At 39.7% G+C, this 13,259-nt stretch overlaps 1 protein-coding gene across 2 annotated transcripts in view; it reads right to left on the bottom strand.

Moving 5' to 3' along the window:
- Positions 1 to 13,259, bottom strand: part of pvrl2l (PVR cell adhesion molecule related 2 like) — a 98,768-nt gene that overhangs the window by 34,399 nt on the left and 51,110 nt on the right. The window contains exon 7 of one of the 2 annotated variants that reach the window (XM_056740945.1): positions 6,939 to 12,152. The exons of the other annotated variant lie outside the window; for it this stretch is intronic. Coding sequence (XP_056596923.1) covers positions 11,608 to 12,152 — 545 coding nt within the window. The 3' untranslated portion in view covers positions 6,939 to 11,607. Of the gene's footprint in view, positions 1 to 6,938; positions 12,153 to 13,259 lie in introns of those variants that run through there. 2 annotated transcript variants of the gene reach the window in all.

Here is a 13,259-nt window from a genome sequence, read left to right as displayed (position 1 = left end):
CATGAAAATAAGTCCTAAGCGGCTTTGTCTGCATGAATGAGGGAAAAGTCCCACGGAGGGCAACTGTGTGGGTGCGGGGGGCTCGATGTGTCAGTTCTGGGGAGACCCTCGCAGAAGAGGAGAGGGTTGAAAAACTAAAACACAAATGCTTGAGTACTGAGGCATTTGTTTGTCCATCTGTATTTCATGTTCTCACATGTACAGTACAGTCTTATAAGCCTGTTCTCAAAAAGCTGGGTCTGAAACATTCACTCAACTGCTGTATGATATATCAACAAAAAAGACAAACTGAACAAAGTCCATCCGCAGAAATAAACACATATTGATGATTGCTGTAAACATAATGTGAATGATTTACTGCTTAACAAACTCAAGGGATGTCGACACAGAGTGAGCTCTTGCGTTCATCCGGGCTGTTTTGTTAAACATGTGACAGAGATGCGACACACTATGAATTAACTGAGTTAAGAGTGCAAACCTGGGAAGGTTCATATAAAAAGCAAAAAGAAAACAGCTCTTTACTGTAAACATTTTTGCTGTAGTTATGCAGCTATTTGCCCGCAACTTACTGTAGACTATATTTATCCAATTTATTGGCAACAGTTTGTTCAAAGACAAATAAACATTAAACACAAGTCTTTATCTTTACAAAACAAAACTATAAAAAACAGCTTTATGCAAAGCATTCTGGGAAACAGAAATCCACATAAACCTTTTTCTGCTTTTTTTATTTTGGTTCCAAAAATGCTTTGCATGAGGCTGCTGTTTATAGTTTTTTTCTGTAAGGATAAAGACTTGTTAATGTTTAATGATCATATATCTTTGAACAAACTGTTGCCAGTGAATTACATAAATGTAAATCTACTGTAAGTTTCTGGCAAACTGCTGCCAGTAATACTGTAATTTCTACAGAAATCCTTGACAGAGTTGCTGAGGTGGATGGACCTTTTCTGAAGGTTAAGCAGCCTCTGTCACCCATGCGAAAAATCACATTTTCCAGCTTTTTTGTACCATTTTATAGCCGAAAGCACCTTTGATATTATACCACAAGGTCTTTATATTCTAGTTCCATATAGAAAGCCATCTACTGTATCTAAAGAACACGGAAATTAAACACACTTCTCTAAAATAAAAACCCACAATGTAACCTCAATAACTTTATTCCTCAAATAACCGTGACCCAAGATCTCCACACGCTTAACATGGGGTTCTTCTTTGCGGAGCCTAATGGATAGTTATTACATTTAACCCAGGCCACTAAAGACTGTACACGCCCACTACAGACGCCACGTAGAACAGCCGAACACGCGTCACTGAAATTTAAGAGTCAAGTCACAGCCAATCCCATTCCCCCATTAGCTCGACGCAGACAGACCATTAGGAAACGTCAATACTAAAGCAGCCAGACAGTCCGATCTGCCCCCCAACCTCTCTCTGTGAGGTCATCCGTGCCGGGTGGTGGAAGAGCAGAGCATCAAGCAGAAGGGCGAGAGAGTTTAATTCCACGGCTGGAGGGCAGGGAGCGTCAGACGAGGGATGATGATTGTGTCGCACTCCTGATCCGTACAGCACAGCCCACAGCAACACTTACACCGCCGCATATATACAATATACACACACATATTTACGTTGCACGTACTGTACCTATTTTCCCCAAAGGCAGGCTTTGCTCCTTTTGATGGTTAATCAAAAACGCATTAACATTTAGCAGGGCTACAAGTTCCCATGAAACCTTCAGTGTGGAGGAAACTGACCACATACAGTACAGGTCCTACATAAAGAGATTCAAGAGAACCTTTTTAACATGAACGAATCAATAAATGCATTGATCACGAGCCAGAAATCTTACATTTTAGCAAATGCATTTGCTTGTTGGTTTTATAACATTGGTTTTAATTTTCCACCAGTCAACCCAATATTATTGAGCCATCATGAAATAAACACATTTACATCACATTTATCGGACTGTGATTTCTTTATTCACGCTGTTTAATTTTCTGCGGCTTACTTAAAAGTTCAACCAAAACAGGAAATTCTGTCATCATCTACTCACCCTGTTGTCATTTCAAACCTGAATGACTTTCTTCCGCAGAAACTAGAAAGAAGATATTTTGAAGAAAGTCGGTAACCAAACCGTGTTGGCACCCATTCACTTCTGTTGTATGGACACACCCAATGCAAGTGAATGAGCGCCAGTTAACTACATTCTTCAAAATATCTTCTTTTGTGTTCTGCAGAAGAAAAAGAGTCATAGAGATTAGATCTGAGAAGAGGGGGACTTAATGTTGAAAGGTTTTTCATTTTTGGGTGAACTACTTCTTTAGTGCTGGAATCTGTATCTTTTAGGGGTTGAATATGAACAAAAACCATTTATTGATCAAATACATGAACATAATAATATACATAAAAAAAAAGAATTCCACACTTCGATTCATTAAGCTTATCACATAATAATGATTCATGTTGAAAAATACATGAAGTAGCCTGCAGTTTAATGCTTTAAACCTAGTTTTATGTTTTAGCCTCAATCCATAGAATCCTCACTATTAAATATTTAATAACAAGTCTACCTATAGAGAGAGCGTGAAACTAGAAGCGGCCTTTAGAAATGCAATATAGATAAAACTCATAGCTCGACTGCGCTTTAAGTCAATTTGAATAAAATATTTATTTATAGCCCTCTACACAGAAGCTGTTTTATGTTGATTGTTGTGAATGCATCGGACCTTCCTTGAAGATGCACAAATCTAGTTTTCTTTTTGGCCTTGTGCCTCTTTAATTAGAGAGGGTAACAGAAAGAATAGTGTAAGCAACCATGAAGAGAAACGGGATGGAGATACACTATGTCACCAGCCAGATTCGTCACTCATCTCAAGATGAAGTACATGAGCTAAACATGAGCCACGGCTTTTACACCACATTCATTATTGATGTTAATGGATGATAACATTACATCCATCTGACATGGTTTCTAAGTTCTTCAACATCTTCAATCAAACATGGCATTGAGTTATGGCATTAAACATACATTTAAAGGGATCGTTCACCCAGAAAGAGAATTTGGTCATCATTTATTCATCCTCATGTCAGTACCTGTATGACTTTCCTTATTTTGCGGAACACTTAAGAAGATATTTTGAAGAACGTCGGTAAACGAACTAAACTAAGCCCCGTTGACTTCCATTGTATGGACATTTCTCAAAATATCGTTTCTGTTGCACCGAAGAAAGAGTCACATTAAAAGACATGCGGGTGAATATATTCTTGCTTCCTCTGCTGTCTCTCCTCACATTGTGCTTTAACGTGTGAACCGTGGTACATCTACATCATCAATCCAAGCACGTTGAGCCTGGCACATGAACTCAGGTTAGAAGCATCTATAGTTGCCCAAGTCTACTTGATTTGGAGAGTATATTTAAACTGCCTGTCACTGCATTACTTGAAAGTAAATAGAGTTCGCTTTGGAGTCAGACAGGCTCATTTTATAAACTGAAGCTTCCAGCAAGCTGCAAGCCATAGAAACTTCACAAGAATTTCACGAGGTCACAAGAAACCCGAACTGGCATTGTGGCACAAAACCTTCAGTAACAAACATTTAGCGCATTTTTATCTTCAGTACAGACTGCAAACGAACCGCAGAAGCGGTATTAAAAAAACTCTCTCACCGCCTCCCGCCACGTTTCAGTGGCTCATTACTTCAGCATGGGGCGTTTGGCTGGTAATGTCTCAATTTCTTAAGACCCCATGAGGGGGTTCGAGGGAAGACTACTAATAAAATTCTGTATCCGGCGGGGGTGTTAACCGTAATGAGTCTAAGCACAAAAGGCTGCGAAATGAATAAATCTTAAATCGGAGGTGTAAAATAATTCAAATGAATTTGACGAGGCAAAATGAAAAAGATAATATCTGAGAAATTGTGAATTATTTCACGCCCATGGAACGGATGGCTGAGGTAATAGGTAAAAAAAGAGCTTCCATTCCTCTCCAGGCAGAAAGAGGGATTTGTGAAAGTACCGTACAGGAGCTTGATAAATGAACAGATCACTTTCTATTACAAGCAAAACGATCGCGAGGTGAACCTATAAAATAAAGAAGACAAAGAGTTTGGGGCAAAAACGGTGCTTGATAGACACGCACGTATTTCATTTAACTTAAGAGAGTTGATTTTCTTTCTTTCCTTTTTTCTATCTTTCCTGCAGCTCAGTAGTAAGGGCATTGTGTTTACAACGCTAGGTTGTGGGTTCGATCCCAGGGGATTGCAAATACCTATGTAAAATGTATAGGATAAAGCAATGTAAGTCGCTTTGGATAAAAGCTTCTGCCAAATGCCTAAATGTACCACATATAGTAAAACTGTCTTGCTCAGATGTTGCTCTTTCATGGCAAATGCGTTAAGCTTCATGCGTCTCAGACATTTCTCCTAAAATGCTTAAGAAAGCAAAAAAGGAACCAGATGACACTACTTCAGGCTCTGTATGTATCACTAGTTTTAGGAGAAACCACGGACACATTAATGAGATTTTTCTGCCTTTCTTCAGTTCAAACGCAGCAAACGAGATCTCTGAGAAATTGTGAAACATTGTTTTGCTGTGTTTACGTGTAAATTGCAGACCTGCTATTGACCGGTTGACTACAGCGTGAAGCCAGGCCAAACTAAAACTTTGAGCACTCGACTACACCGGATAATTGAGGCCTATCAGTGCTCGGTGTGGCAAAAAACAACATTGTGAAACTAACAGGGAGAGAAGCCGCAGGAAAAATGTGTGTTAAAGGAGGTGAAACAAAGGGCAGTTCGCCATTTCCGGAGAAACAGCACTTATTCCAATAGCACCCACAGTTTGTCCTCGTTTACTGTGAAAATAAAATCACAAAGGCACATTTCCCGAGAAACCTTATTAAACACTTACAGTATCAGCTCTGGTATGTCTGTTGAAGATGTGCTTACACAATGTTTGTATATCAAGGCCAGAGAAAATGCCATATTTATTGAACAAAAGCAATAAGTACACTCCATTTAATGTTTTTCTGTATCTAGGTTTCGATCGCGAAGACGATGCACAAAAAGATTCCGGACAAATTTCTGCCGGACAAGACGTGTGACCTCATGACTGTACGTATACAACACTGTAAATTCACAACAATTGTGTGAACAATACGCATTTTTGCTTATATTTCTAAAATAAAAGTGTATTTTTACTGCTTGTTACTATCTCTATTCATTCATTTACTAATCAAATAAAACGTTTTCTGGGCATTTTACATGCGAACATTTCCTGGATCCCCCTACATACGCATAGCTGAACCCGGGTGAATTGGTTCCCTTGAAGATCTCTAATGTCGACACACATTTATTCAGAAAGTCCAACAACAGTTCGGTACAATGATGTTGTGACAATCATCTCTGTCTGTGATCTATAGAGACCGGAAGAGAATTGGATGAGTTTATCAAGAGTTCGCTCCTTTTTCATCTAATCAATGACAAACATTGACTGATGCATCGTTCCTAATCAAACAATAATACAGAGCCACATAAAAGGCTCTTACAAGCTTGTCAGCGTGATCTGTGTATGTGCGCTTCACACAAAAGCCGAGCCGACCCTGCCCGAGCTCACGTCCTTGTGCGGGGAAGGAATGAAAGAGGTGGTGACAGAACAGTGGCAGTGTGTTGTCAAGGCGACAGATGCGGGTGCCTGAAGTGGGCCCTCAAGGTTGAGGGGTGTCTCGCTGAGAATACGGACACACAATGGGCTGCAGGTTTGTCAAAAGCTATTAGCATGTCAAGGATTACAGAAAGCTGGGAAGATTCCCTGCAGTGTGTGGACGTTACCAGTACAGACCCACAGGCATGGCTGCCAACCAAACTAGAGGCGGGTTAGGTCTATATTTCTATAAAAATATATTTATGAGGATAGTGTTCTGTTCATAATAGGGCTTTTAGAATATCCGATTTTCACTATGTAATAATTGTGACCAAAAAGTATTAATGACAACAATATTATCGCAGTATCTTATTGATATAATGCAGAGAGAGAGAGTTTGTAACCATTGTGTATAGTATAGTATAGCATAGCATAGTTTAGCATAGTATAGTATAGTATACTATGGTATGGTATGGTATGATATGGTATTTAATAGTATAGTATGGTATGGTATGGTATGGTATGGTATGGTATTTAATAGTATAGTATAGTATAGTATGGTATGGTATGGTATTTTATGGTATAGTACAGTATAATATAATATAATATAATATAATATAATATAATATAATATGATATAATATAACATAACATAACATAACATAACATATAATATAAAATAACATAATTAATATAATATAATATAACATAATATAATTAATATCATATAATATCATATAATACAATCAATATCAGTATATATTTCTTACATCATTGTGGAAAAAGTAATTCAAATAAAAATACTTATGTAAGGTATAATCCTCAGATAGCCGTGTATTAAAGGAATTTAATGCACGACATGGAGACCAAGAACCGGTTTTAATGCACACCTTCCAACCAATCAGAATCGAGTATTCAAACAGACCATGGTATAAGTATTTTTAAGTGCTTAAAAACATTCAATTATTTTCACAATTCAGCTTTATGCACACTGTTAAAACTGCAAATTCTATTTAAAACCAAATAATGTGTAATAACATTTCAACCAAAACCTAACATCATAAAACTATTGCAAAATGGTCCAGACATGTGCTTAAGAAGTTGAGCTCTCAGCACAGTTCAGAATCCCATCATGCAAAAAAAGAAAAAAATCCCATCAACATCCTCCCAGGATTGAGTTTCAATTCAGTCCTAGTCAGACGGGGGTCAAAAGTGATTTCATTCTGGGACCTGCTGTGTAAGCTTTGAATTTGCGCATGGCTGCACTACGAAGGCCCCTCGAAACCAGCGTTACATATTTGATGCTTGAAGCAACACTCCACAGAAACCACAAAACGAAGGAAACATGAGGTCAACAAACACACGTAAGACAGAATATTTAGAAATCCACCAGGTTTTAATTACAACCAGTATACAAAAATAATGTGACAGGACAAACAGGGGTTTGGAACGTACAGCGTTATTCTTCTTTGCTCCAATTAAACACACCATACAAGTTGAAGTGTCTTTGTGTGTGTGTGACATTAAACAGTTCCTTCCCCCTGAAAGAGAGACGAAGCATCTTGTACACAATAAAAACAAAAAAAGCAGCAAAGCCAAACGCAGAACAATGGAACGACGTGGAGGTAATTCAGGGTTGCGTATCAATTAGTAATGCGTTTGCTCGTTCTCTAATTTATTTATAGTATCCACAAGAAGCTGATGAGACGGAACCGAGTGGGAAAACACCTTGTGCGGAATCACAATTTCGCTTAATGGCTCCGAGTTGCTTTGAGACTAGAGGCAGTTGCAAACTGAAGATGCAATAACCCATTTCTGTTTTCGACAAAAAAGAACAGTAGTCGAGGACAGGCTGCGTAATTGCATGCCAAAAACATTGGTTTTTACCCCGGCGGTATTCTGCCCGCTGTGGCACTATTTTCAAAGAGGATTAATGCCCCAGCGGTTCCCTCTTCATCTTTCTGGGTAATAAAACCCCACGACCAGCGAAAGGTGGAAACTTAGAAGAATATTGATCTTGTCTTTTGCAAAATAGGATAATAGTGTTAGACGTCAGTGTAATTGGTATCTTGGTTTTTTTATGGAGAACAAATCCTTGGCAGCAACAGTGTGTGCGGGGTGCACCGAAGGTGAATCTTACATGTCCAGGTCATATTTTACTCCAAATCCAAAGAAAAAATCGATTACTTTTAATTAAGGCTGCTTAAGTTCCATTGAGACTGCATTGTGACATTATTTGAAAGGAAATTAACCACGTTCAATTCTCATTACCGTAACACATCTGGACATTTTCCTCACGATTCTCTATGGCTATTCTCATTAGTTTCTCATTACCAGAATTTAGCAATTTATTATTACAGTTTGCATACATTAAAAGGAATTTAATAAATTGCAATATAACAAATGCTACCATGATCAATAAAAACTTAATGAAATTTTTTTGCCATCAGTGTGCAATCAAATGTCACAAAGTCAAAATCATTTATTAGTTCGCAAAAAACATTTCTTTGTCGACTTTGGAGTGAAATATGACAATCTTAGACATGTGTAAGCTACAGTCGAGTACGAATACGCGTTAAGTGTTGTAGGGTGTCAGTGCATAATGTTTATGTGTGAACGTCAGTCTACCGTACTGTCCAAACTAACTAGTGTGCGCCTGGAAAGCTACATCGGGAGGCAACACCACCCGCATCAAGGCAACTGAGGTTATTCTCATCTACTCTGATCTAGTGTACTACGTCTGCTCTTATATTTGGTTTTGGCCATATGTGACCTCTACTGTTATTTACAGTACTGATAAATACTTACACTTTTACTGGATATCTTGATGATAAATACATACATATACAGTATATATATATATATGTGTCACGCACAAGACACGTCACGTCAAGATACACCATCAACACCTCACAGAATAGCACTGTATTTCCATCCATTATAATTACAAACTCAACAAATAAAAACAAAAGTACAGATTGAAGTTCTGATAGACGTGTTGCGGTACAGCAGTTTTTGATACGTATGAACATTTTGTGTCGAATAGCATTATTTACAAAAAAAACAGGAAGTAAGCCGTGATTGGCTGTCTAAGTTTGCGTTCCATCGGATTGTTCTTTATAGACAATGTTACAATTTGACAACACAACATTTCAGAGTAAAACGAAGAAGTTGCAATCAGCAAAGAAAGTCCTCCACAGCTGATGGGGTAGTAATGACTTACAGCATTCATTAAAGACACCATATGGGGCCAATTTGCCAACAATCTTGTTTTTCTGTTTTATACTTTTTTCTTGGTCTGGTATTCATTTACACAATCTCCAATGAATGGGGCCAACTTTCATCTCTAGGCTAAAACACATCCCAGAAGGCACTTACATCAGTTATTATTAAAATATACCTTTTTGTCATAAAATTGTGAACCATACTTGTTTCAATCAAGTTTGGACCACTCTCTAAACAGTTTTGTTTCAATCTTTGCTTGAGTAAAATATGGACAAACCCAGTTGTTGGGATTCAATTAACTTAAGTTGGGTTGTTGTAATAAAATATGGACGTTTCCTAACCGAGTGCATAAAATTCGACACATTAGATATTTTGGATGAAAAAATTCAATCTATTATTTTAGAGAGTCTGGGAAATAATGTTTGTGCTTATTTGAAACAAAAATACCATCTGAATGCAGAAAGTCTTAATAGTGCTCAAAATCGGGATTCATTTTCTTGAAGCTCAATACAACACTTTTGACTTTAGGGTGAAATATAACCCAGACATGCTTTTGACAGATCCAACCAACACCCAATATTTGATCTTTATGTAGCCTTGGGACTGTGCAAACGAGAACAAGATATCAATATCTAACCCTCAATACAAATCTTCTCTTATAACATTCTAAAGTTCAACAAAAGTTTTGTCTAAAACGCTAATGCTACTCATTGAAAAACGTCAATTGGCAATGTTGCTAGGTAGAAAAAGTCTCATTTCTTTTTAGACTTCGACGTGCACGACCATCTCGGCTATATCCCAGCTCACGGGCCTCTCCGAATGCATGAATCTGCCCGACGCAGATTCAATTTCACAACTAAAACGGTTTGGTGGCGTTAATACCTCTGCAACTGCAAACAACCCTCTGTTCACTTATTCCATCCCCTTTTCATACTGCACATCTTGGTTTTTGTGGCCGGTAATATAAACCGGAATAAATCGAGGCACGGGAGCTCTGGGAAAATAGCTTTCCGATCCTTATTTTTCAGTGCAGTGATGCCACAAAAATGATGAATCTTGCGCGCGTGGGTGAACGTCTCTGTAGGCTATAGTAACTACTGCCTTAACACTCGCCGGGTTCAGAAAGTATAATCTCCAAATTAACTCACGGTATATCTGCACCGCTGCATTGAAGAAGTGTCTGGGTGATATCACATTTATGCGGGCGTGCTGAAGCAAGAGGATTCTTTGTCATTATCGGTCTAACTTCCCTCCGCCAAAGTCTCGCTACTCTGAAACCAAGGATGAATGACTCACGGTTTAAGTAATTCAAAGCGCTGCCAAAGAATCCATACAATCCCCATGTTATTATGCAAAACATGCGCTGACCAAATACGGCAAACACATCTGGAATACACACATTTTTAAGGTTACACAAACATCAGTAGACATCAATAAACCTCTGAAATGACATATATCTATTTCTTTTTTGAAAAGTAAGCTTATATGCTAAACTTCAAAACAAACCACTGACCCTCTCAAGAAAAGCCCGGTCTGTAAACCGAGCGGCCTAATCTCACAGCTGAGCATACGGTGAGAGTGCATTACCATTTGACCTTTTTCACAGCTGGCAGTTTTTCAAGACCGTGGACTCGACTGAACCAAGCAGCATATGCTGGCCAGCTTAACGTTTCCCGCCAGGGTCCGTCCGCACTCCACGGTCATATAATCCTCCACTCGAAGGCACGTCAGTGGCGCTCTCTGAAGGCACGCCACCAATCCACGGTTTCTATCAATCAACTTAATCTGTTTTTAGTAGAGTGTCAACACTGTTTTTCTTTTAATGGAAAACAAGGGATTTGTCTGCCGGAGAGGGTTGAAGTCACACTGTGGGCGTTTGGTTCGCTCCTACGAGCGGCCTGTTTGCAGATTTTTGACTTGGCTTTCTACAGTTTTGACATAACTGGATTAATCTGGACGCTCACAGCATCGGCATAGGATGCGCGCGGCTAACGCACAACATTTCCTTCCTCCTGAATTAAACATCGCCTGGAACACGCTGTTCCGCAAAGACAGGGGAGGGAAAAACATTATTACGCCTCTTCCTAGAACCCCTGGAGTCATTCAGAAAATTCCTTTACCGTAACAAGACATCCGATTAATGAACAAGAGCTAAAAAGCGGAGAAAGTTGAGCGGCGGCTGAATTGATCAGTGCCACGTAGACGAACGACCTAGATGCCGGGAACGACCGGTGCAATGTGTCTTTCGCTGACAAAAGATCCAGCTGTTCTCAGAGATGATGTTCCTGGCAAAGACTTCATTGCAAGACTTTCTAAACCTTTTAAAGGGCCTAACCTATTGTGCTCATGGGAGTGACTAAACCACAGAAAGTCTTGGGAAAACGGGCAATATCAAGAAGTCACAGTTACACCACAATCACAATGTCTAAAGAACAAAACTTCCTGACGAAACATTTACCTTTAAAGCGCTGAAAGTCGCTTTGGATAAAAGCACCCGCCAAATGCACAAATGTCAAATACTTCAGGTCAATCTTTCATATTATGCCTCACACAAAACTATGCATTACGATGTGAGCAGCATTAAAACGTTTAATGTCTAGATGATGAGTGTTTTTTTCCACAGAAATAACATTAACCAGTTGCACGGCACGTTTTCTTAAAACTGTTTGAAAGGTCAAGTACGGATCAAGTAAATATCAGTCAGGCGTATCGCACATCCATCTTGTCTTCGTCTCCTCGCTGTTCAGACATAGATGGCAGTCCGTGAAATGATGGAGCCGTCTCGCTGAGACTCCATGTCGTCGTCAAGGTATGGTGCACACTCTTCCTCACGCCGGTGGATTTGGTAGCTGGGCGGCAGTCCGCCGAAGCGGTCGTACCTCTCGTCCTCTTCCTCCTCCATGCTGTCGTTCAGGGCCTCGAACTTCCTGCGTTGTGCTTCATTTAGGTCACCGCTCAACAGGATGTCATGGGCCGTTGGCATGCCGGCGGTCATGTGTGGGAATTCGTTACACTTAGCCGTCAGGGTTCCCGGCTCGCCCTCGCGATACGTGTAGATCGGCCCGTTGTTGTTCGCACCGGTGCCGTTTTTGCTAGCTTTCTTGCCGCCGAAAAGGCGAGTTTTGTTGCCGTAACCTCCCTGCTCGCCGTCGCCCGAATACCCGTGCTGTTGGCGCCGGCTACGCATTACCAACACAGCAACCAGCGCGCTGACCAATACGAAGGCCAAGAGGCTGCCCAGAATGGCGCCGGCCACCACACCCGCGCTGGAAGGGTCTTCGGTCGACTCTGCAGAGGAGCATAAACACAGAATTGATCTTGTGGCGCCTGGTGATGTTGGTGGTGTCACTGCTATTCTTCACCATAGGGAGTGGTGTACTCTTTGGTTCTGTTCTAATACGTTTTTGGACGCCCCCAGTTCCCAGCTACAAGTCGTATGGTGTGAGCCAAGTTTGCCGGATCCCATCACGTGAGAACACAACACAAACGTCCGTTCCTTCTACGCCTGGGAGCTGACCAGGTGAGATTATGCAGCGGCACAGCGGACACACAAGACGACAGCGAGAAAGAGAAACACACAAATGGAGTAGGGAGAAAAACCGTGACTGTCACAGTGTGATCATGCAAAGAAGAAGAGCTGTGAGTTACAATGAACAATGCTTCTTGCCCCCCTTCCCGCAACTAACAGGTCAGTCTTCGCATTCCAACCAAATACCGGGAATGCCTCCAAATCACAAACACTAAAGAAACACCTGCTTCAGAAGGGATTATCCCCATTTCATGCCGCAACCTGCAAGGAGCGCACTCGAAGTGACGTCTATATTGTGAGAGCACAGACGTGATGTCAAGAAGTGTAACTGTATTTATTTTCTGATTTAATCAAAAGATTACAGAGCGAGACTTTTCGATTTGAAGGACAGCAATGGTGCTATGCAAGTCCTGCGAATTGATTTCGGTTAACACTGTTCTACACAGGTCAATATATTAATAATGCTGGTCCCCCAGCTGATGTTGAATACATGCAGAATGAATACAGAATTATTAAAAAAGTGTACAACTTTGAGCTTTTTGTAAGTAGTTCCAATAACTGGAAAAGGAAACCAGCCCACTCGGCTAGAAAATCGACATAAGTGCTTGCCAAAGCAAAAGATCCTGCCACAGTGCATAATGCTTCATGCTTCTTTATTACTTATTACAACTTTTTCATTATTATTTACTCATTTTATACTATAATACTTAATTTATATATTATTATATACTATTTTTTATTTCTATATTTTACTTTTTATTTGAATATCATACTGTGTTATATATGATTTATATATATATATATATATATATATATATATATATTTATATTGTATGAATATTTTCAGACATTCACAGTATTAGTAA

The sequence above is a fragment of the Triplophysa dalaica genome, chromosome 25, assembly GCF_015846415.1.
Source record: "Triplophysa dalaica isolate WHDGS20190420 chromosome 25, ASM1584641v1, whole genome shotgun sequence".
In the NCBI taxonomy this organism is placed as follows: domain Eukaryota; kingdom Metazoa; phylum Chordata; class Actinopteri; order Cypriniformes; family Nemacheilidae; genus Triplophysa; species Triplophysa dalaica.
The sequence above is the reverse complement of the archived record's forward strand: the minus strand, read 5'-3'. Positions and strand labels throughout refer to the sequence as shown.